Source organism: Lithobates pipiens, unplaced genomic scaffold (assembly GCF_037356315.1).
Source record: "Lithobates pipiens isolate NorthernLeopardFrog02 unplaced genomic scaffold, aLitPip1_a1.2 Scaffold_25, whole genome shotgun sequence".
NCBI classification, from domain to species: domain Eukaryota; kingdom Metazoa; phylum Chordata; class Amphibia; order Anura; family Ranidae; genus Lithobates; species Lithobates pipiens.
Window position 1 is genome coordinate 218,139,545 of NW_027507787.1, and position 24,577 is coordinate 218,164,121.

General features: G+C 42.1%; 1 protein-coding gene across 2 annotated transcripts in view; it reads left to right on the forward strand.

Annotated features, from left to right (window-relative positions):
• The window catches only part of DPYSL4 (dihydropyrimidinase like 4), a 109,715-nt gene that overhangs the window by 69,301 nt on the left and 15,837 nt on the right, over positions 1-24,577 (forward strand). For both annotated transcript variants that reach the window (XM_077455555.1, XM_077455554.1), the window contains 2 exons: positions 179-349; positions 7,827-8,006. In XM_077455555.1, coding sequence (XP_077311681.1) covers positions 179-349; positions 7,827-8,006 — 351 coding nt within the window. The remainder of the gene's footprint in view (positions 1-178; positions 350-7,826; positions 8,007-24,577) is intronic.

Below are 24,577 nucleotides of genomic sequence, written 5' to 3' on the forward strand. Positions count from 1 at the left end.
CTTTAAGAAATAGAGATTAAATCTTTCAAAAATGTTTTGTATCTAAAATATTAATGCATTTAATTTTGAAATGAATGAAGTCTAGGGGATTATTAACGATTAACATAGTCAGATTTTTTTTAAAATTAGAGAATATTTTCTTTTCTTTTTTTCTCATTGTTTTTCTTCTCTTCTTCAGACCTCTGGCAGGATGGACGAGAATGAGTTTGTAGCCGTGACCAGTACAAATGCAGCCAAAATTTTCAACTTGTATCCACGGAAGGGAAGAATCGCCACGGGCTCAGACGCTGACCTAGTTATCTGGAATCCAAAAACATTAAAAATAATTTCTGCCAAGACACATCATTCAGTAAATAACGGTTTCACTTGTTCCCTAAGTAATTTTTATTTATCCATTCATGTTTGTTTTATGACAAAAAATAAAGGGGTTGATTTACTAAAACTGGAGAGTGCAAAATCTGGTATAGCTGTGCATAGAAACCAATCAGCTTCTAGCTTCAGCTTGTCCAATTAGGCCGGGTTTACATTGGTACGACAAATGCTCCAACATTGGGAGCTCATGTCACATGGCATGTGAAAATGTTTTTTTTCCCAATGGGAGCCATCTTAACTGGTCTGACAGAAGTCGGTCCGACTTTGAAAATGCTCCCTGCACTACTTTGGTCAACCTTTGATCCTACTTCCATACTTTTAATACAGACCATTGAATATCACTGAAGTCGGATAAAAGTCAGATCAAAGGTGACTTGTGTTCTGAGGATCTTGAAGGGGAACCTCACAAAAAAAGTGAAAAAAAAAAACTACCATACCAGACCCCTCGGTCTGGCATGGATTTGAAGGGGAACGGCATGGGGGGTTCCTCCTAAAATCTATGCCAGACCGAAAGGTCTGGTATGGTCTTGGAGAGGGAACCTGTGCTATTTTTTTTATCATTTTTTGCATAGGGTTCCCCTTCAAGATCATCAGAACACAAGTCGCATGCCAAAGTCAGATCCCAAATTCATACCAGACCCTTATCCGAGCACGCAGCCCGGCAGGTCAGAAAAGGGGATGGGGACGAGCGAGTGCCCTGCCCTCCTGAACCATACCAGGCCACACCCCCTCAACATGGGGGTGGGCGTATTGCGCCCCCCACTCCAAAGCAGCACCTTGCCCCCATGTTGATGAGGACAAGGGCCTCTTCCCAACAACCCTTGCCGGTGGTTGTCGGGGTCTGCAGGCAGGGGGCTTATCGGAATCTGAATGCCCTCTTTAACAAGGGGCCCCCAGATCCAAGCCCCTCCCCATGTGAATGAGTATGGGGTACATTGTACCACTACCCATTCACCTATAATAAAAAGTATCAATAATAAAACACAGTACACAGTATTTTATTAAGGCAGCTTTTCTGACTCCCATCTCTGGCTCTTCTACCTCTTCTGGCGACATCTTCTGCCTCTGCCAGTTCTTCTCCCCTCTCCGGGTCTTCCCCACTCTCCGCTGATGTCTTCTAGCCCTCTCTGGTTCTTCACACTCTGTCCGCTGTCTTCTGCCTTTACCAGGTCTTGTCCGCTGTCTTCTCGCTCTTTTGCCAGGTCTTCTCCGCTGTCTTCTCTCTCTGTTCTTGTTGACTCAACGCTCTCTCCCGCTCTAATGCTGGGTGTGCCACTACTTATATTGGCATGGGGCAGGGTCACCAAGTGACGTCACCCAGAAGCCCCACCCCTTATGACATCACAGTCCCATCATTCCCCAGGCAGTGACGATATAGGAAGAAGAACCAGAGAGAGCTAGAAGACTTCAGCGTAGAAGACCCAGAGAGGGAAGAAGAACAGGCAGAGGCAGAAGACATCAGCGGAGGAAGTAGAAGAGCCAGAATGGGAAGAGGAGATCGGAAGTGATGCCGAGCTGCCTTAATTCCCTATTCCTAATCAACATGGGGACGAGGTGCTTTCGGGCAGAGGGGGTGCAAGGGCATGTTGAGGGCATGCAGCCTGGTATGGATCAGGAGGGGGCGCTCTCTTGTCCCTCCCCCTTTCCTGACCTGCCGGGCTGCGTGGTCAGATAAGAGTCTTTGGGGGGACCAGATATGGATCTTTGGGGGGACCCCACACCGTTTTTTTATTTTTTTACAATACATGCCAGACTGAAGGGCCTGGTATGGTCTTGGAGGGGGAACCCAGGCCGTTTAAAAAAAAAAAAAGTGGCGTGCAGTTTCCCCTAAAGATTTATACCAGACACAAATTGCCTGGTATTGTCGGGTTCAAAGATGAATCCCCGTTCATTGAAGTCGGACTTCGAGCCACAGGGCAATGTCGGATCCACAGTCGTACGATTGTCGTGTCGTACCAGTGTGAACCTAGCCTTAGGCCGTGTTTGCACTGGTACAACATACGCTCCGACATTGGGAGCACATGTTGCATGACGTGTATTAATCAATTGTTCCCTATGACAGCCGTCTTAACTAGTCCGACACAAGTCGGTCTGACTTTGAAAAATTTTCCTGCACTACTTTGATCCAACTTTGATCCTACTTCAGAACATTGAATATCACTGAAGTTGGATTAAAGTCAGATCCTGGTCCTAACCATCCGACTCATGACATCGGACATGGTATTTATGTCACACTGGGATTGTTTTGATTGGTCAAAGGACAAGTCAGACTATCTCAAAGTCGGAGCAAAATCTTATCCTGTTCATTCAAGTCGGATGGAAGTAGGACCGAAGTAAGACCAATGTAGGACCGTTGTTGCAGGGCAAAGTAGAATGACAGTCGTACAACAGTCATGTCGTAACAGTGTGAACCCGGCCTAAAACCTGGAAGCCGATTGGTTTCTATGCACAGCTGCACCAGATTTTGCACTTTCCAGTTTTAGTAAAGCAAACCCCAATGTGTAGTAGCCCATAGAGACCAATGGTAAGGGCATAAATGAATGGTAGTGATGTGTTTTAGTACGCCTTGTGTTGCCTGGAAAGAAAACATCAGTAAGTGACAAGGGGCACAACTAGACATGTGCAATTCGTTTTGTTCCAAATTAGTTTTTCGACTAAATTCGACAAATTCGTTAATTTGTAAGTATTCACATTAATGAAAACCCATTTAACAAATTTTTACGAAAACAAATATTCAAATTCGAATGAAAATTGAAAAATTCGAAAGAACAATAATGAGAAATTAAAAAAAAACAAAATTTGAAAATCCACCCATAACCTCTTTCTTTTTACCTTAAAGTGTTACTAAACCCACAAGAGTAAAATCAGTCTGTATATGCAGCATAGCATGCTTGTTATACTCACTGTGGAACTTAAGGGATTAATCTTCTGCATTGTGTAAAAAGGCTGTTTGATCCTGTATGCACAGATCCTCCCCCTCCTGCACTGTCTATCTGGGGAAGGCCAACTAACACAGGCAGGGTAGCCAAGCTGCACATGCTCAGTTGTTTCTTTTATGCTGGAGAGAATATTTACTTTTCTCAGAGCTAGCCAGGTCACATGATCTTGGCATCACACATGTGGGCGTGTATACAGGCTGAAGTGGAAATCTCCTCCTACCTGAACTCTCAGCACTGGAGAAACTGTGGAGTTTATCACTGGCTGTGGTGTACAGATCAGCCCAAAAGGTATATATTGGCAATATTTTAATGTAAAAATAATATTTTATAAGCTGTGGGCACTGTGGGGGGGGCAGATGAACTATTTTCATATTACTGGGTTTAGTAACACTTTAATGCCCTGTACACACGGTTGGACTTTCCAACAGAAAATGTACGATCGGATTGCGTTGTCAGAAAATCCGATTGTATGTGGGCTCCATCTGACTTTTTCCGTCGGAATTTCTGACACACAAAGTTTGAGAGCAGAATCTAAAATTTTCCGACAACAAAATCCGATCGTTCAAATTCCGATTGTGTGTAGACAATTCCGATGGACAAAGTGCCGCGCATGCTCAGAATAAATGACAAGACGAAAATCTATTGGCATCTGGCCCGTTTATAGTCTCGTCGTACGTGTTCTACGTCATTGCATTCAGAACGATCGGATTTTCCGACAACTTTGTGCGACCGTGTGTATGCCAGACAAGTTTGGGCCAAAATCCGTCGGATTTTGTCGTCGGAAAGTCCGACCGTGTGTACAGGGTATTAGGCTCTGCTTACATCTAGGTGTCCACGATCCCAATTTGACGTAAATCACAACGCAATTTTTGTCGCGACTGTTGCTGTCGAATCGCGGCAAAATCGTACCAACAGATTCGTGGGACGCCTGTCGCTCAAAAGAAGTTTGCGTCCTGCAATTTGCATCGATTTGGGATCGCAAGCCAGAATCGCGGCTATTCTACCCCCTATCCGGTGGACGCCTAGATGTGAACAGAGCCTAAAAGTCTTGTTTTTGTACATAACTACCTCCAGCTATACCAAGACCTCAATAAATGAGAACATATAAAATGGGATGTTATAAACCTAATTCCCCTTTTAAAGAAACCCTTTTTCTGCATGTAATAACTGTTATCCAAGTAATAGCAGTGTTCTCTATATTGGCTGCCAGGCGTGTATAATTTAAAGGTTTCTTTTTTATATTTTAAGCAGAATAAAATATAAAACAGAAAATTGCAGGCAAACACAATCCCAGGCAGGGACTTATTGTTCTCTACTGAGCAGTATTCGGGTAAGCCATAAACAATATTTTTATATTAATGATGCCTCAGATCAATGGTAAAGGTATTTTGAAGGCATTTCAGTTCAGAAAAATGAACACCTAGTGCAGAGGGATGGGTCAGCTTAGCCAGAAATGAAATTTTAGCTGAATGGAGCCCAGTGGGCTAAGCCCGGCTCAGGAACTGTACATGTCCCGTAACTTTCCACCAATATTTATGTGTCTCAGCTCCTCCTATTGCATTCTCCGAATAAAAAATAAGTCGATCCAACAGAGAGCGTTGGATGCCATATAATAGATGCAGTATACGGGATACAGTATACAGGATACAGTATACAGGATACAGTATACACAATACAGAATACAAGATACAGTATACAGGATACAGTATTCAAGATACAGGATACAGTATACAAGATACAGTATACAGGATACAGTATACAAGATACAGTATACAAGATACAGTATACAGGCTACAGTATACAAGATACAGGATACAGTATACAAGATACAGTATACAGGATACAGTATACAGCATGCAGTATACAAGATACAGGATACAGTATACAAGATACAGTATACAGGATACAGTATGTCTGGGAAAACTCTGCCAAGATCTTCCTTCCATATTTCTGTCTCATTCTGGGAAATGTAGGTGTATCTACTCCAGCTCCTCCTGTGGCATTCTCTGTATTAAAAAAGTCCAGCTGGAAGAGTGTGAGCCCCTTACAATGGTCACTGCAGGTGTCCAGGAACTCAACCACGGGGATCTTACCAATACCAATAGATTTCTTGAGAGATATAAGAAAATATTAGGGGGTTTATCTTTGCAGCATCTACCAAAATGAAAAGATCGGTTTTGGTTGGACTTAAACTGACCATATGAAAAAAGGGGGAATGGAATGAGACTTTAAATGAAGCACGTAGGTTTAAAAATCAATTTTATTGTATATGTTAATAATACAGTACATGATGGTAATCATGAATCATTATACATGAAGAGTTGATATATATATACACATAAATCATACAACAGAAGCAAGGAAACCACATAATTGCAGATAGTAGATATCACATAATACTGAAAAATATTGAATAAAACACATAATAAACTAAAACACGGCATATAGCAGCTCTACGCGTTTTGTAGATTGATCTGCTCCTCAGGAGCATGCCCGTGGATTGAATCTGAAGTGTAATGGTAGAAAACATTTCAATAAGGTCTGACCCTATCAAGGAAAAGGAACCCTTAGGGGGTCTCCGATCTCTAGTGCCATAACGTCATCACAAAGCTACAATTCTAAGTATTTTAGAGAGTGGGGGTTTTATAGCCTTAACCATTTACCGACCGCCGCACGCCGATATACGTCAGCACAATGGCAGCAGTGGGCAAATGAGCATACCTGTAAGTCCCCTTTAAGAGCAGGGGCTAGCAGGCACGTGTGCCCGACGCGTACAGCGCGACCGTGCCCGCGGGACCGGCGGACTCCATGTCCGCCAGTCTCCCGGCGATCGTGTCACAGGGCCTCAGAACGGGGAAGTGCCTATGTCAACAAGGCATTTTCCCTGTTCTGCCTTGTGTCATGACAGAGATCACTGCTCCCTGTCATCGAGAGCAGTGATCGCTGTGATGTAAGTTGAAGCCCATCCCCCTGCAGTTATAATCACTCCCTAGGACACACTTAACCCCTTCATTGCCCTTAGTGATTAACCCCTTCACTGCCCCCTTCACTGTCGCTGTATAAATGACAATGGTCCCAAATATAGTGCCAAAATAGTGTCTGATGTGTCCGCCATAATGTCGCAGTCCCAATAAAAATCACAGATCGCCACCATTACTAATAAAAAAAAAGAATAATAAAAATGCCATAAAACTATCCCCTATTTTGTTGACGCTATAACTTTTGCGCAAAACAATCAATACACGCTTATTGCGATTTTTTTTTTTATACCAAAAATATGTAGAATACATATCGGCCTAAATTGAGGGGAAAAACATGTATATATATTTTTTGGGGGTAATTATTATAGCAAAAAGTTTAATAATATTGTGGATTTTTTTTTTCAAATTATTTATTTTCAAAATTGTCACTCTTTTTTTGTTTATAGCACAAAAAATAAAAACCACAGAGAAATAAGCACCAAAAGAAAGCTCTATTTGTGAGGGAAAAAGAATATGTCAATTTTGTTTGGGTGCGACATCCCACGACTGCGCAGTTGTCAGTGAAAACGATGCAGTGCCGAATTGCAAAAAGTGCTCTGGAAAGTCAGGAAAGGGGTAAAATCTTCCGGGGTTGAAGCGGTTAATTTCCATTTCAATATATATATTCATTTCCTTTTCCTTGATAGGGTCAGACCTTATAGAAGTCTTCAGATTCAATCCACGGGCATCTACCTGAAGTGTAGATCGATCTACGAAACACGTTTTAGTTTATTATGTGTTTTATTAGATATTTTTCAGTATTATGTGATATCTACTGTCTGCAATTATGTGGTTTCCTTGCCTCTATTGTATAATTCATGTATATATATATATATATATATATATATATGAACTGTTCATGTATAATGATTCATGATTTCCATCATGTATTGTATTATTAACGTATACAATAAAATTGATTTTTATACCTACGTGCTTCATTTAAAGTCCCATTCCCTTCCCCCCTTTTTTTCAGTTAGACAGGGATGGAGGCACTGGACCTTACCAGGTCACCACCTCATTTAAAGTCCCAATTGCTGCTCTCTCCTTTTTAAGCTGGCCATAGACCGTGAGATTTTCTTTCCTGCAACCACGAGTTGCAGGGGATAAAAAGCTCAATATCCCTATCAACACTGTCAGTGTTGATGGGACAATCCCTTCCGCAGACTTTTTGTGTTCTCCCGACGGGGGACGGGGGCAGTTGCGGGGAGCCGTCCCTTCCAGGAGAACACCCAGTGATTATTGCTAGTGGCTATAGCCGCTGCCAATAGTCGCATGAAAAAAATCCGACAGGCTGGTTGTACCCAAGTTGATAGATTGATTAGCTTGGGGACAATCAGCCTGCACATTCATGTTTCAAAACTTGGCTGGTTCCTACTGAACCAGCCGAGGTTTGAACCGTCAATGGCCAGCTTAACCATTGAATTCTAATTGTGAGATATACAAGAAATACCTGCACTCATTTTCTTATGCATGTTTTTTCTACCTCTGCCAGGTTGTAGAGATGAATATATTTGAAGGGATGGAATGTCATGGAGCACCAGAGGTTGTTATTAGCCAAGGACGGGTTGTTCTAGAAGGCGAAACGCTTCACGTCAGCCAAGGTTCAGGCCGCTTTGTTCAAAGGAAGACGTTCCCTGATTTTGTCTACAAGCGGATTAAAGCCAGGAACAGAGTGAGTCCTGTTCAAGTACATTTCTGTCTCAGCAATGCCCTTAACCTTATTTTGTTCTTCCCCTAGCTTTTTTTTTAGAGCAGATAACTGGCCAAAGAAGGCTAACCCTTTCATGCTGCCAGTGTATATTGATTGGGGTGGAGAACTTCTCCAGTGCTGGCAGTGTATGCGGGTGGCAGGCGGTAGTATGAAATCATTTCACTGTATCCAATCACTGGAGAGCAAAGAGGGCTGGGGTCACACAAGAGATTCACTGACTCAATTATTTTCATTCTATCTTTTTAAGAAAACCAACAATGTCACTTATATTGGTAAAAGACAAGTTCCTCAGACTGGGATTTTAAATGGACCACAAGCAGTAATCGTAAAAGAATATACAATGTATTTATATATATATATATATATATATATATATATATATATATATATATAAACTACAGCTGGTATACTTTAAAACGGCCTATCATATACCTCTCTGCGCCAAACTAAGACCTTCATACACCTCCCAAAATTATATATATATACTCACCTATATGAGCCCCCTTAAACAGTGAACGCACACACGTAAATATAAGAGTATATATATATATACATATATATACACATATACACTTCCCTTCAAGCGGATACCTGCATATGTAATAAATGCTAGAACCACACTATATTTGATAGTAACTGCTGAGTATATTAAAACCCAGCAAAGCGGACAATGGTAGCAGCCGTTAAAAATTTTATAATAAAAATATATAAAAAAAAGTTATACGAACAATTCATCAATATATACGAGAATATCAGTATAAAAACAGCGCTTATTTCTATAAAAAAAAGTCCTTTGTAGAAGTTGTAGTAAACAAAAAAAAAGTCAAAAAAATCACTAGACAGTTCCAAAATGTGCAGATAAGGTGCCTATAGTGATCTAATCAACGTTGTAAGGTGATCAAAGGTGCTGCCAAACTTTCTTCCACCATAAACCGGGAGTGCTTCACCACATGCGATGCGTATCCCCCTCGGGGGTTAAACTCACCAGACACAGCTGATAAGATAAGCCTTAAGGAGTAATCACTTCAATGGATATAGTAATATTCATATATATCCCCCTTTAGCGTTGCAGTCACAAGTAGTCCTCCAAGTATATCAGAGGAATGAAACAGAATATATACATAGCATAATACTGTTTTATTTTTTAAAAAGTTTGACACATATCAGCAAAGTCACCCACTTCAATATATGCGTACATTAACAAAGAGTAACATCAGCGTTAAAATCGTGTACTTCACCGAATTAGTAATTCCAGAACCATTCACCAGTGTTCCCCTGTATACACTGGGTATCACTTCCTGGTCCGTGGTTAGCGGTGGAGCGCACACCTCACTTCCGGTAGCGTCGTGTAGGCCACGCCCTGACGCGTTTCGTCACTTCCGACTTCAACCGAGGGCGTGGCTACACGACGCAACCGGCCAATATATGTACAGCCCGCCCTCTCTCTCCGCAAGCCAATCAGACAACCACGCAATGTGCAGCGTCGTGTGGGCTGGACATTGCGTGGTTGTCTGATTGGCTTGCGGAGAGAGGGCGGGCTGTACATATATTGGCCGGTTGCGTCGTGTAGCCACGCCCTCGGTTGAAGTCGGAAGTGACGAAACGCGTCAGGGCGTGGCCTACACGACGCTACCGGAAGTGAGGTGTGCGCTCCACCGCTAACCACGGACCAGGAAGTGATACCCAGTGTATACAGGGGAACACTGGTGAATGGTTCTGGAATTACTAATTCGGTGAAGTACACGATTTTAACGCTGATGTTACTCTTTGTTAATGTACGCATATATTGAAGTGGGTGACTTTGCTGATATGTGTCAAACTTTTTAAAAAATAAAACAGTATTATGCTATGTATATATTCTGTTTCATTCCTATGATATACTTGGAGGACTACTTGTGACTGCAACGCTAAAGGGGGATATATATGAATATTACTATATCCATTGAAGTGATTACTCCTTAAGGCTTATCTTATCAGCTGTGTCTGGTGAGTTTAACCCCCGAGGGGGATACGCATCGCATGTGGTGAAGCACTCCCGGTTTATGGTGGAAGAAAGTTTGGCAGCACCTTTGATCACCTTACAACGTTGATTAGATCACTATAGGCACCTTATCTGCACATTTTGGAACTGTCTAGTGATTTTTTAGACTTTTTTTTTGTTTACTACAACTTCTACAAAGGACTTTTTTTTATAGAAATAAGCGCTGTTTTTATACTGATATTCTCGTATATATTGATGAATTGTTCGTATAACTTTTTTTAATATATATATATATATATGACAAAAAAACAATGTTCAAAGATAATAAAAACAAACACATATGTTGGGGGCAGATGTCAGAACAGCTAAGAAGGAAGGCAAAAACTGTCAAGCCAACAGAGCGACCAACGCGCTTCATCAAAAAAACAAAAAAAAACAAAAGTGGGTTAGTATGGCTCCTTCCATCTGCCAGGTGGAAAAGACCCCACTCCAATTACAAGACTATATGGGTACCCTAGTCTCATGATAGACCGTTATACAATTGGCCGGTGATTTTGTGGACACTTGTATATAGAGATTGAGACTGTGTCTATTATTGACAATATAGGCCTCTGGAGGACGAATATTTTTTGTTTTATCCTCCTGTGATTTGAGATATATCACAGTCAAATTTATTGGCCAGCAGCACTCAGTGCCCACTGTGTCTTACATGAATCATTGTCGGTCGGTGATACCCTGGCTTGTTGTTCATGTGTGGCTCTGACGGACCTTCTCTTTCTTCATTTGTTGAGTTATTTTCTGCTGTTCGGGTGGAACACTTGCACTTGGAACTTAACTGTTTTTTCAAAATGCGTTGGCAGCTCTGTCGGCTTGACAGTCTTGGGCTTCCTTCTCAGCTGTTCTCATATCTGCCCCCAACATATGTGTTTGTTTTTATTATCTTTGAACATTGTTTTTTTATCATATATATTAATAAATTGTATATTCTTTTATGATTACTATTTGTGGTCTGTTTAAAATCCCTATCTGAGGAACTTGCCTTTTACTATAGATATCAGGGATGTGGTCCGCAAACGGTATAGTCAGCTAGCTGTGGCACACTCTTATTTCATTTTTATATTGGCATAAGTATATACCAGCCATTCTCCTCCGGGGTTTCTTGAAACACCAAGGTTCCTCCATAGGTGGTTGATTAACCTGTGCCTGCATAGTTCTAGGGCCAATATTGCTTGGAAAAAACAGCAGTATGACACCAACAAACTTTGTATCTGTCCTTAAGGGTTGCCTTCTTCCTACTGATTACCAAATTAATATTCCAAAGAAATATTTTCCCCAGTGCCCCAATGATTGGTTTTAGTAATGCCGCGTACACGCGACCGGACTTTCCGGCAGACTAGGTCCGACGGTCTTCCCGACGCACTTTTCAGCGGAGTTCCGCTGCACTTCCAAACGAACAGACTTGGCCACACACAAACGGACTAAGTCTGTTCAAAAGTCCATTCATTTTGAACATGATGACATAAGATGGGACTAAAAAAGGAAGTTCAATAGCCAATAGCTTCCCTTGTGTCGTATTTGGTCCGTTGGAATAGGATACAGACGAGCGGTTTTCCCGATAGGAATTGAGTCCGTTGGACAGATTTGAAACATGTTCTATTTCTAGGTCCGTCGGATTTTTAAAATGAAAAACGATTGGATTAGTCCACACACGATCAGATTGTCCGACGGATTGATTCCGTCAGACCTAGTCTGCCGAAAAGTCCGGTCGTGTGTACGCGGCATGAGGGTTCCCAGAGACCCATAATTTATTTTAGAGGTTCCTTGGAGATAAAAAGATTGAGAAAAGCTTTGGCTTCATAGTTTTATCCACAATATAGATTCCAGAAGGCCAGTCCCTAATGTTATGGCTATTTACATGACAATATACAGTATATTTTCCATATAATAGAACCACTTCCAGAAGTCAACCCTCTCAGTCCTCATATATATCAGTTTTTAGTAGATGCTGGAGAGTTGAATCAATGGGTTGTCATGTATGTCAATGGTGGAGCGTTCTAGGTGTTTTGAATAGGTCCAACTGTCCCTATTGATTCATTTTTTATTTATTTCATGGAGTGGGAAAATTACAACCATCCAATTAGAAAGAAGGCAAATCTCCAAACAGAACTGGAATCTATGCTGGATAGATATCACCAATGCAGTCTCCAAGAAATATAAGATGCCTGATGATTATGTTTAGGAATTTCCCATGAAGGTTGCTGTTAATGCTGCAGAATACAAAGACATTTTAGACATTTATGTGCTTCCAACCTTCTGGGAACTGTTTGGGGAGAGAACTGAAGCCAGCTGTATAAAGGTTTGGTTTAATGAGTGTGGTGTAGATCAGGGATATGCAATTAGCGGACCTCCAGCTGTTGCAGAACTACAAGTCCCATGAGGCATAGCAAGACTCTGACAGCCACAAGCATGACACCCAGAGGCAGAGGCATGATGGGACTTGTAGTTTTGCAACAGCTGGAGGTCCGCTAATTGCATATCCCTGGTGTAGAGGAAGTTTGGAATAAAGTGGAGCGCTGATTGCACGCTAGGTCTACTCGTCCAACATCAGTAAATCACTTCACAAATGCATATTTGGCTTTAAAGGCTCAAATTCCCAGAGACACACAGAAACATTTTGTGGAAAGCCTATGCAGAACAGGTCGAAAGCCTTCTCTCATGTAGGCATTATGGTGTGGTGTCCACAAACGTTTGGCCATATAGTATTTAAGGGCTATTCTCTAGAACAGTGGTTCTCAACCCTGTCCTCAAGTACAATGAAAAGGCCATGTTTGTAGGTTTTCCTTTCTCTTGCACATGTGCTTTAAATCACAGTCAATGGCTTGATATTTTGACATAATTGCACTCCTGTGACCCATAGGAGAAGCCCAGCCAAACAAGCCCAGGCTGGACTTCTCCTTTAAATATTACTGATAAATATCACACTTTTAGCACCAATTTGAAAGGCCTCTTTAAGAACCTTTTTTAAAATCGTTTTAAAGGTTAACCGCTTGTTGACCAGTGCACAACGATATACGTCTGCGCAATGGCACGGCTGTGCAAATGAGCGTACCTGTACGTCCCCTTTAAGACGTGGCAACGTGGGCGTGCAGGTGCCCGCCGCGCACGCTGTGTCCTTGCCCACGGGTCCCGCGGACTCGATGTCCACTGGGGGTCTACGATCGTGTCACGGAGTGGAAGAACATTGAGATGGCTTTGTAAACAAGGCATTTCCCCGTTCTGCCTAGTGACATGACAGGGATCTACTGCTCCCTGTTATCGGGAGCAGTGATCGCTGTCATGTCAGTGGTAGCCCCTCCCCCCTACAGTTAGAATCACTCCCTAGGACACAATTACCGCCCCCTAGTGTTTAACCCCTTCCCTGCCAGTGTCATTTACACAGTAATCTGCATTTTTATAGCGCTGATCGCCGTATAAATGACAATGGTCTCAAAATAGTGTCAAAAGTGTCTGATGTGTCCGCCATAATGTCATAGTCATGATAAAAAAATGCAGATCGCCGCCATTACTAATAAAAAAAAAAAATTATAATAAAAGTGCCATAAATCTATCCCCTATTTTGTAGATGCTATAACGTTTGTGCAATCCAATCAATATATGCTTATATATTTTATTTTATTTTTTTTAACTAAAAATATGTAGAATACATATCAGCCTAAACTGAGAAAGAAATTAGTTTTTTGGGGATATTTATTATAGTAAAAAGTAAAAAATATAGCTTTTTTTTTCAAAATAGTTTAAAAAAGGGGGGAATTTGGGACTTTAAAAGAGGCACGGTTAAGTGTCGCCATCCCTGTCTCAGGTATATATCAAAAGGAAATTGGGACTTTAGATGAAGCAGGTGGAATGCGGTAGGAGGTAGGAGTAAAAGGTTTTTAATTCATAACATAGTAATGATAGAAAAACTGTTTCATATACATCAGGATCCAAACAACCGTAGGCCGATTACAAGCCTCAACACCATTTCTAAGATCATGGAGAAAGCTGTAGTACATCAGCTACAACTTCACCTGGATACTCACAAACTCCTGGACCCGCTGCAATCAGGCTTCCGCCCGGGTCATGGAACAGAAACAGCTCTCCTCAAGATTTGGGATGACGCCCTCGAAGCAGCAGATGACGGAGAGCCGTGTCTCCTCGTACTGCTAGACCTAAGTGCAGCGTTTGATACAGTAGATCACAATACTCTACTCGTCCGCCTCACAGAAGTAGCCGGAGTCCAAGACATAGATCTCCAATGGTTCGCGTCCTTCCTAGGAAATCGGTCACAGACAGTAAAACTAGGAAAATTCCTCTCCGAAACTCAGGGAGTCACCTGCGGAGTCCCTCAAGGCTCTCCGTTGTCACCCGTTCTCTTCAACATTTACATTCGCCCACTCCTTCAAATCATCAGATGCTCAGATCTCTGCTTCCACTCTTACGCTGACGATACGAAACTTTATTTCCGGATCAATGGAAAAAAAGATCACCAACAACAACTTGAAAACTGCCTCAAATCAATAGAGGACTGGATGACCACCAACTCCCTCCAGCTGAACCAATCAAAGACAGAGCTTCTTATCTTACACCCAAATCATAAGCCCGCAACCAAAACCTCCTGGTCTTCACCAACCGTCTCTGGGCAGACTATCTCCCCAAAGACCAAAGCGAAGAGTCTCGGGGTTATTTTAGACGCACAAATGTCAATGGATGCGCAAATAGGATCTGTAGTCAGTCGATCTCACCATCTGCTGCGCATGCTTCGTAGACTCATCCCTTTTATCCCAAAGAATGACAAAGCAGTGGTAGTTGGAACAATCATTAATTCACGACTGGACTACGCAAACTCGCTTTACATAGGATTACCACAATATCAACTTGCGCGATTACAACTGATCCAAAACACGGCGGCAAGGCTGATAACAGGAAAAAAAACCCTGGGAATCCATTTCTCCTTCACTGAGGAGCTTACATTGGCTAACCGTAAAAAATCAGATCACGTTCAAGACCCTTTGCCTCACTCACAAATGCGTGCATAGAGAAGCTCCGCAATACCTAATGGAGAAAATAAATCATTACACACCAAACCGCAGTCTTCGATCAGCCAACAAAAACCTCCTCCTCGTGCCCAAAGCCCGGTATAAATCCAAGGGTGATCGGAGATTCGCTGTCCAAGGGCCTCGGCTATGGAATGCTCTACCAATCAACATCTGCCTGGAAGAAAATCACCTGGCTTTTAGGAAAAAACTCAAGACCTTCCTCTTTTAGCAGATGATCAAAGCTCGCCACAGCGCCTAGAGGCGATTCAGTTCGCATTGTGCGCTATACAAGTATTTCATTCATTCATTCATTCATATACATGCACATATATCCTTAGCACAAGATGTAGACATGATAAATACAGAAGTAGATATCAATAAAACGCATATCATATAAGATACATGGTAATAAAAATAATGGCATATACAGCAATATTATGGCCTGCAGGTGCCAAGAGTGGTATGCCCAATAACTTTTTTCAAAATTGTCGCTCTTTTTTTGTTTAATAACGCAAAAAATAAAAACCGCAGAGGTCATAAAATATCACCAAAAGAAAGTTCTATTTGTGGGAAAAAAAGGACGTCAATTTTGTTTGGGTGCGACCGCGCAATTGTCAGTTAAAGCGATGGAGTACCGAATCGCAAAAAGTTCTTGGGTCAGGAAGGGGGTAAATTCTTCCAGGGCTGAAGTGGTTAATAATCTTAATTATCTCAGGAGATGCATGTTTTTTTTCTATATGAAAAATGTACTTGTAGTAGTGTTAATTATTTTTACTATCTTTGTAGCACATTACTAGATTACTGAGCAGTTTAATAAGTCTGCATAAATGAGGTCACACAGCTCTACCGGGAGCCTCTCACCCACTTGAAAGCGTTCTCGGCATGACGGATTCAATGTGATGGCTACTACAGCCCTGCAGCTCTGCTCATCTGGAAAAATCACTGTGGATTAATGTTATCCTGGGACCTGGGAACGTTTAAGTCTTATTTTTCTTATAAAGTCCAGCCCCAGTTATCCTCACATAAGGGCAGGACTGAGAGGGAAACGTATGGAGGCCTCTGGGTGTCCTCCGCACCTGTCATCCTGGAAATACATTTCTGCCTTTTTAATTTGAAGCTCAGAATGCAGAAAGTCACGATGTCATTATCCCCCCAGCAGGCCTATCACTTCGCAGGCATTTAGCCGTGGTAATGAAAGATGATTTCTGATTGGTTTGCATGAATCAGGGCTCTTTACGCATTACTTTACAAAATGTAGTATATAGTGCTTAAAGTACTATCATATTTATTCAATAGAGCAGTGCAAAACTGATGTAAAGAGTAATGCCGTGTACACATGACCGGACTTTCCGGCAGACTAGGTCTGACGGTCTTCCCAACGGACTTTCGGCGGAGTTCAGACAGACTTTCCGAACGAACGGACTTGGCCACACACAATCACACCAAAGTCCGACGGATTCTAACGTGATGACGTACGACCGGACTAGAATACGGAAGTTCATAGCCAGTAGCCAATAGCTGCCCTAGCGTCGGTCTTCGTCCGTCGGACTAGCATACAGACGAACTGATTTTCCGACCGGACTCGAGTCCGTCGGAAAGATTTGAAACATGTTCTAAATATAAAGTTCATCTGATTTTTAGGTAGCAAAGGTCCGATGAAGCCCACACACGATCGAATTGTCTGTTGCTGTTGAAAAGTCCAGTCGTGTGTACACGGCATAAGGATGAGCTGAACAACCCCCCCCCCCCCCCCCCCCGGTTTGGTTCGCACCAGAACATGTGAACAGGCAAAAAACTCAAGCACAGGAACACCGTTAAAGACTATGCAACAAACACGAAAAATCAAAAATGCTAATTTTAAAGGCTTATATGCAAGTTGTCATAAAAAGTGTTTGGGGACCCAGATATTGCCCCAGGGGACATGTATCAAAAGTGTGCCTGTAAAGTGGCACAGTTTTCCCATGTTTAGAACAGTACCACAGCAAAACGACATTTCTAAAGGAAAAAAAGTAATTTAAAACTGATCGCCGCTGTAATGATTTGTCGGGTCTCGGCAATATAGATAAAACTCCTTGAAAAAAACACATAGGTTCCCTCCCCAGTCCATTACCAGGCCCTTTGGGTCTGGTATGAATATTTAGGGGATCCCTGAACCAAAATGTAAAAAAAAAAATGATGCAGGGCCCCCCAAAATCCATACCAGACCCTTATCTGAGCACGCGACCTGGCAGGCCGCAGGAAAAGAGGGGAGATGAGAGAGCGCCCCCCCCCTGAACCGTACCAGGCCACATGCCCTCAACATGGGGAGGGTACTTCGGGGTCTGACTCCAAAGCACCTTGTCGCCATGCTGATGGGGACAAGGGCCTCATCCTCACAACCCTTGCCCTGTGGTTGTGGTGGTTTGTGGGCAGGGGGGCTTATCGGAATCTGGAAGCCCCCTTTAACAAGGGGACCCCCTCAGATCCCAGCGCTCCCCAATGTGAATTGGTAATGGGGTACATTGTACCCCTACCAATTCACAAAACAAGTGTCAAAAATTGTAAAAAAGACAAGAGACAGCTTGGGACAAGTCCTTTATAAAAAAAAAAAAATGTCCAGCGATGTAAATCCACGCCGCCTGACGGACCAAAAAAAAAATGCCGCCTGACAGAAGGGGCAGGGTCACCCGTTCACATCACCGAGTGGCCCCGCCCTCAGCTATATAAGAGCTGTCACCAAGAAGAAGCATCACTCGGCGGGAGCCTTCCATGGAGGCAGAACTGTTGCGCCTTTTTTTCCAGTCCATCGGGCCGCATGATAGAAGATGAATGGACATCGCGGGACATTTTTATTTTTTTTATCTTTTAACAAAGGACTTGTCCCTAAGTGTCCCCTGTCTTTTTTACTATTTTTGACACTTTCTTTTGTGAAATGGTGGGGGGTACAATGTAACCCTTACCAATTCACATAGGGGGAGTCAGGATCTGGGGGTCCCCTTGTAAAAGGGGGCTTTCAGATTCTGATAAGCCCCTTGCCAGAATACCCCCACAACCGGGCAAGGGTTGTGGGGATGAGGTCCTTGTCCCTATCAACATAGGGACGAGGTGCTTTGGGGGGTTACTGCAAAGCACCCTCCCCATGTGGAGGGCATGTGGCCTGGTATGGTTTAGGAGGAGGGCGCTCTCTCGCCCCCCCTCTTTTCCTGTGGCCTGTCAGGTTGCATGCTCGGATAAGGGTCTGGTATGGACTTGGGGGGGGGGGGCCTTTTTGTTTTTAAATTTAGCGCAGGGTTCCTCTTAATTTCCATACCAAACCTGAAAGGCCTGGTATGGAGTTTGGGGGGACCCCCACGCAATTCATTTTTTACATTTTTGGTTCAGGGTTCCCCTTAATAGTCATATCAGACCCAAAGGGCCTGGTAATGGACTGGGGGGGGGGAGCAAGGGGACCCATGCCCTTTTTTTCAATGAGTTTTATCTATATTGCAATATTGTAATATATTTAAATAACTTTTTTCCTTTAGAAATTTAATTTTGCTGTGGTATTGTTCTAAACATGGGAAAACTGTGCCACTTCTTTTACAGGCATACTATAGACACCCCCCAGGCATGATATTTAAAGGAATATTTCATTTTTATTGTTTCACTACATGTCCCCTGGGGCAGGACCCGGGTCCCCAGACACTTTTTATGGCGATAAAGTGCATATAAGCCTTTAAAATTATCACTTTTGATTTTTCATGTTAGTGTCCCATAGACTTTAACGGTGTTCTGCGGCTTTCAAATTTGCCACGAACACAGCATATTGTTCGCTGTTCGCCCAAACGTCCGAACTTATGCTCGGGCCGAACCATTCGCCAATCCCTAGTAAAGAGCAAAAAATCTGTGAGCAGTCAAAGACATTTAAAGCGTATGTAAATCCAACTATTAACTTACTTATCATATGAACTAAGGGGGGTTTTGGGACTTCAAATGAAACGTATAGGAACATACGCCTGCATCCCTGAATCTATATACAAAGAGGGAGGTTGGGACTTTAAATTAGGTATTTGCAGCATGGCTAAAAGATAATTCAATGTTGAAAAACATATGTTTATTGTCTTAAACTGTAGGTAGCATTGCAAAATAAAAAAAAAAAAATTTATGAACATATCAATAACATGTTACAGACCATATAAACATAGAAACTATCATAGCAGTATAGCACATTGCATTGTGCGGTGTAGGACAATTATCCTCCATGTCCAAAAAAAAAGTATCCAGGTGATGGTCTATATTGGCTCCAATTCTTATGGTGCTACAAAGAGCCATAATGCAAAATTAAATTTGCAGACGGTTCAATGTGTTTTATTCATCGAGATTATAACATACCATCCTGCTTTTTAAGTGATCTTATGACATGGGAGGCAGTTGTCCTACACCACACAACGCAATGTGCTATGCTGCTATAATAGTTTCTACGTATATATGGTCTGTAACATGTTATAGATATGTTCATAAATTCATATGTTCTATTTTTTTTTTTTTTTTGCCATGTTACCTACAGATTAAGACAATAAACATATGCTTTTTCAACATTGACTTATCTTTTACCCATGCTGCACATACCTCATTCAAATCCCCCCCCCCCGTATATATATTATCTCACAAAAGTGAGTACACCCCTCACATTTTTGTAAATATTTTATTATATCTTTTAATGTGACAACACTGAAGAAATTGCACTTTGCTACAATGTAAAGTAGTGAGTGTACAGCTTGTATAACAGTGTAAATTTGGTGTCCCCTCAAAATAACTCAACACACAGCCATTAATGTCTAAACCGCTGGCAACAAAAGTGAGTACACCAAATTGTACAAATTGGGCCCGATTAGCCAGTTTCCCTCCCCGGTGTCATGTGACTCATCAGTGTTACAAGGTCTCATGTGTGAATGGGGAGCAGGTGTGTTAAATTTGGTGTTATCGCTCTCACTCTCTCATACCTGTCACTGGAAGTTCAACATGGCACCTCATGGCAAAGAACTCTCTGAGAATCTGAAACAAAGAATTGTTGTTCTACATAAAGATGGCCTAGGCCAGTCATGGCGAACCTTGGCATCCCAGATGTTTTGGAACTAATTTTCCCATGATGCTCTGGCACTCTGCAGTGTAGTTGAGCATCATGGGAAATGTAGTTCCAAAGCATCTGGGGTGCCAAGGTTCACCAAGACTGGCCTAGGCTATAAGAAGATTGCCAAGACCCTGAAACTGAGCTGTAGCATGGTGGCCAAGACCAGCACTGGGGAGCTACAGTTGATTGAGGGAACCATGAATACCAACATGTACTGTGACATACTAAAGCAGTTATGTTAGCCTAAGCTGTCCATAGATGGTTCAGGGTTTTTTTTGTTTGTTCAGCCAGTAGGCTGAAAGAAAAAACTAACAGATTCTTCCATCCATACAAGTGAGGTGGATGGAGGCATGCCTCCCATTAGGAAATTGTATTTTGACAGGGGAACCCTCAGCAGGACTCTACAAGACACACTGATTGATCCCTGCTGAACTGACTGAATTGCAATCCATCTATGTCCAGCTTAACTGTTTCGCTTTTGAGTTTTCATTAGTGCTGAAGGTGGGAGGTCCACTTTGGGTTTAGGGCTTACAAATTTGTAACAGATGAAAAACACATAAAAGATGGAGCAAGTTCAACAGCTACATGAATATTGCTCAAAGTAGATGAAAACAACTGGTCACAAATTGATAAAACGCAAGAGATTTATGTGAACATACTGTACCATACACTTATCTATGATGGGAATGCTCAGGGTTAGGGTGGTAAATAAGTCCACCAGGTATGATAAGAGGTTTGCATTACTGACCGATTCTGGAACACCCTGAATAGGCAGATCTTGGTGTCTTTCTCTGTTTTCCAGATCTTCCTGCTGTTACTGAAGTTGGGAAACATTATACTTTAAATTATCTTCCTCAAGGACATGGGCATACTGGACTAAGTCATCAAATTTAGTCTCTAGGTCAGGCTTTCTCAAACTTTTCAACACAGAGGAACCCTTGAAGTAGTTCTCCGGTCTTAGGGAACCCCTGCTAAAAAAATAGAAATCAACAACTCATGATACATTAGTGTGATAGTCATTGGGACGAATGGTCCTTACACTTGTGGTCATTGGTAAGAATTACCTCCATACAGATAGTTAAAAGATCACTGGTGTCATTGGGAACTTATCTGAGAGGCAGAAATTGCCCAATGCGGAAGGAACCCCTAGCAACCTCTGGAGGAACCCTAGGGTTCAACAGAACCCTGGTTGAGAATCACTGCTCTAGGTGATCCATGCATTCTCCTATCTATTTCTCCCCTTCCTGGGCAATTTTGCCCACTTCTAGAGATATACTTTGAGCAATATTATGCAAAAGTACCTGGAGTTTATCAGCATGTCTTTTGTGGGATAAGGTACTAAGTGAGGCAGAAATGGCAGGAAAGAAGCACTGTCCTGATCCTTCATGACCTGAGCAGGTCTGGAGGCACTGCTGGGCAGCTGAGATTAATCAACATTGAGGATGCAGTCCAGATCAGAAAGGTCTTCTGCCAGTTAGTTTTCCCCATAAGTTGTGCGGGTGAATTTTGTGGTAAGAACAGGTGCCCCCAGGCTAATAGTCACAGCTTGAAGTGGAGCAGGAGTTATGGAAAAATGCAGATGTGGTGGAGCTCCTGTGTTAAGCATCCGGCATGTCTGACTGCAGCATATGCACTGTACCATACTGTAATTAGATGAATATAAGATCATTTTTGATTGGTTGCTCTGGGTTACTGTACTTTTCTCTGTCAATATGTTTATTGGTTTTAAGAATAAGCATGAGAATACAAAGACAAGCTTGTAAATCGCCCATGCAGGGGCTAGATAATGGGTAGACATTACAATTTGAGCAATAAAGATCACAATTATGATAACCAAAATGACAGAAGTCTGAAATTTTTGGATGATGCTGAAAGATGAAAACTGAAAAAAATTGCATGTCCCCAAAATCTACATGCAGCCACCAAGGGGGAGGCTCTTCTCCTGCAACCCACCCCATGGGCCGCGACAATGTGAACAGGAACAGAGAGGAACTAGAGTATAACCAAGGAAAAAAAAAAGCAAGAAAAGAGGGTTGGTTACTGTACCTTTCAAAGCATTGCTCGTATCCGTAGTTATTGGTTGAACAAGAGTGACATTCGTCTTTTTTTTCAACTGGACTAATGATGTAACTGCATTCCCTTTTGCAGTTAACGCAATACAAAGTACCTCTATGGAAATCCCTGACGTTAGCTGCAATGACTCCTGGGCCGAATTCTAGTTGTGTGGCAGAGAGGCTTTAACCCAACCATTCCTTGAGCCGTTGCTGATTGACCCATCATTTGATGGTACCTGCATAGTTCTGGGGTCAACACCACTTGGCAGAGTCAGTAGCATGACACCAATGATTTTTTTAGCTATCTGTAGGCAGCATTACGAGCATCATAGTAAAGGGTGGGCATTATTTATACTGAGCATCCATGCATTTTTTTCAACTGACCCTCAATTAATTGGTTTTAGCAAGGGTTCTGCGGTTCAATGGTTCCTTGGAGGGAAATGGTTAGAAAAAGCTGCTCTAACCATTCAGCTTTGCTGCTAGAGACATCACTCCTTATCTTATATGCAGTTCAGGAGTCTGAGAATTGCAGCCCTATCAGAGTCTTCTCACACAGGTGTTTTGAGTCTTGTCAGGTCCCCTTTAACTCCAAAAAAAACTGTATGAAAAGCAATGTGGAGAAAGGACTGTCTGTGATGCCACCCAAGTGACCTTCCCCTATATTTATCTGGGATGTTGAAGGAAGTTCTAAACAAACTATTCTGTGGGCACTGGGACCCTTTCTTCTTTGTGATCCCTTGATACACACATCTGATATGTATTTTTATTTAAAACAAAAGGAAATTAGCTCATATTCACTTTCCCCTGTAAAAGCTCCTAATGTAATATAATGTATAGTACGAAATAAGGGGCTCGTAGGCACTTGAGATAAAACTCGGGGAAATAGGACGTGGCAGTTCTCTCTGAAGAATTGGCTTTGATGGTTACAAAGGCTCTGGCGGTTCCTCTGGGGGTTACATTACAGAATGCAGGGGATAAGTGCTCTCTAAGCATCGTAGTTAATGTTGGTTACAATATTATGTTATATAGAGATCCCAGGCAAGAGAAAATTAGGTCAGTTCATTTGCGCTGTAATCATTACATATTCTAACACGTTCCTATGGGGACTGGAATCCTATAATTGTGTCCTGCATGCCAACAGCCTAACGCACAAATTATTAATCATGTCGAATTGTCTTCATTTTTTAGAAGTTAGACATTTCGGATGCTGTTTTAGAATAAATTTAGCTCATTTTATATCATGCAAATAGCAATTGGCACCAACCAATAAGAAATCAGCTTTTCTAGTCCATTAAAGTATAACTAAAGGCAAAACATTTTTCTAGATTTGGATAAAATTGGAGTTAAGATGCACTGTGATGTATTATTATTATTTTTTTTTACTGTGTCCCTGATAGCCCTTGTACACATGGTAGGAAATTCCGAAGGAAAATGTCCGATCGGACCGTATTGTAGGATAATCCGACCGTGTGTGGGCTCCATCTGACTTTTTCCGTTGGAATGTCCGACCAACAAAGTTTGAGAGCTGGATATAAAATTTTCCGACAACATGGTCCAATGGGACTTTGATCGTTTATAGAGAATACCGATCGGACAAAACGCCATGCACGCTCAGATCAAATTACGAGACCAAAGCTATTGGCTTCTAGCCGCAATGTAGTCCCGTCGCAACGAACAAACCTCATTACGTTCTGAACGATCGGATTTTCCGACAACTTTGTCCTACCGTGTGTATGTAACACCAGTTTCGGACAAAATCCGTTGGAAAAAATTCCAACGGATTTTGTTGTCGGAATGTCCGACCGTGTGTACAAGGGCTTAGAGAGATCTACTACTTTCTAATTGTCCCGATCAACAATGTCAGGGGGGATAAATGTCAGGGTAAATCTAGACCTTAGAGTGGCCACCAGAACAGGAATAGATTTAAAAACTTGCAATTAGGGGGAACTTGTTTCCCTTACATTAAAACAATATCATCTCGCTTTTTGATGTGTCTACAGGACAGGAAGTAAAGGACAATTTCTCCAATGAGATACAGATGGAAAAAGAAAAGCTGACAGCAGTCTTAACCCTCCCTTACTCTTTACAATATGGACATTTTTTTTGGGCTTTAGATATACTTTTAAACGTTAAGTTTACCTTACAATAAAATTTCCCATGCATCCCCGCATACCCATTACATTCGAAAACATTGCTGGGGTTTGGGAAATGAAGCTTCCTTCAATATCATACCTGTAGGACACGCATTGCCTCATTCAAGCCTCTCCGAAAACCTCCTAGTCAGGCAAACCCATCCTGCCCATATGGTTGGATTGGCCGAACATCGGGTGTGC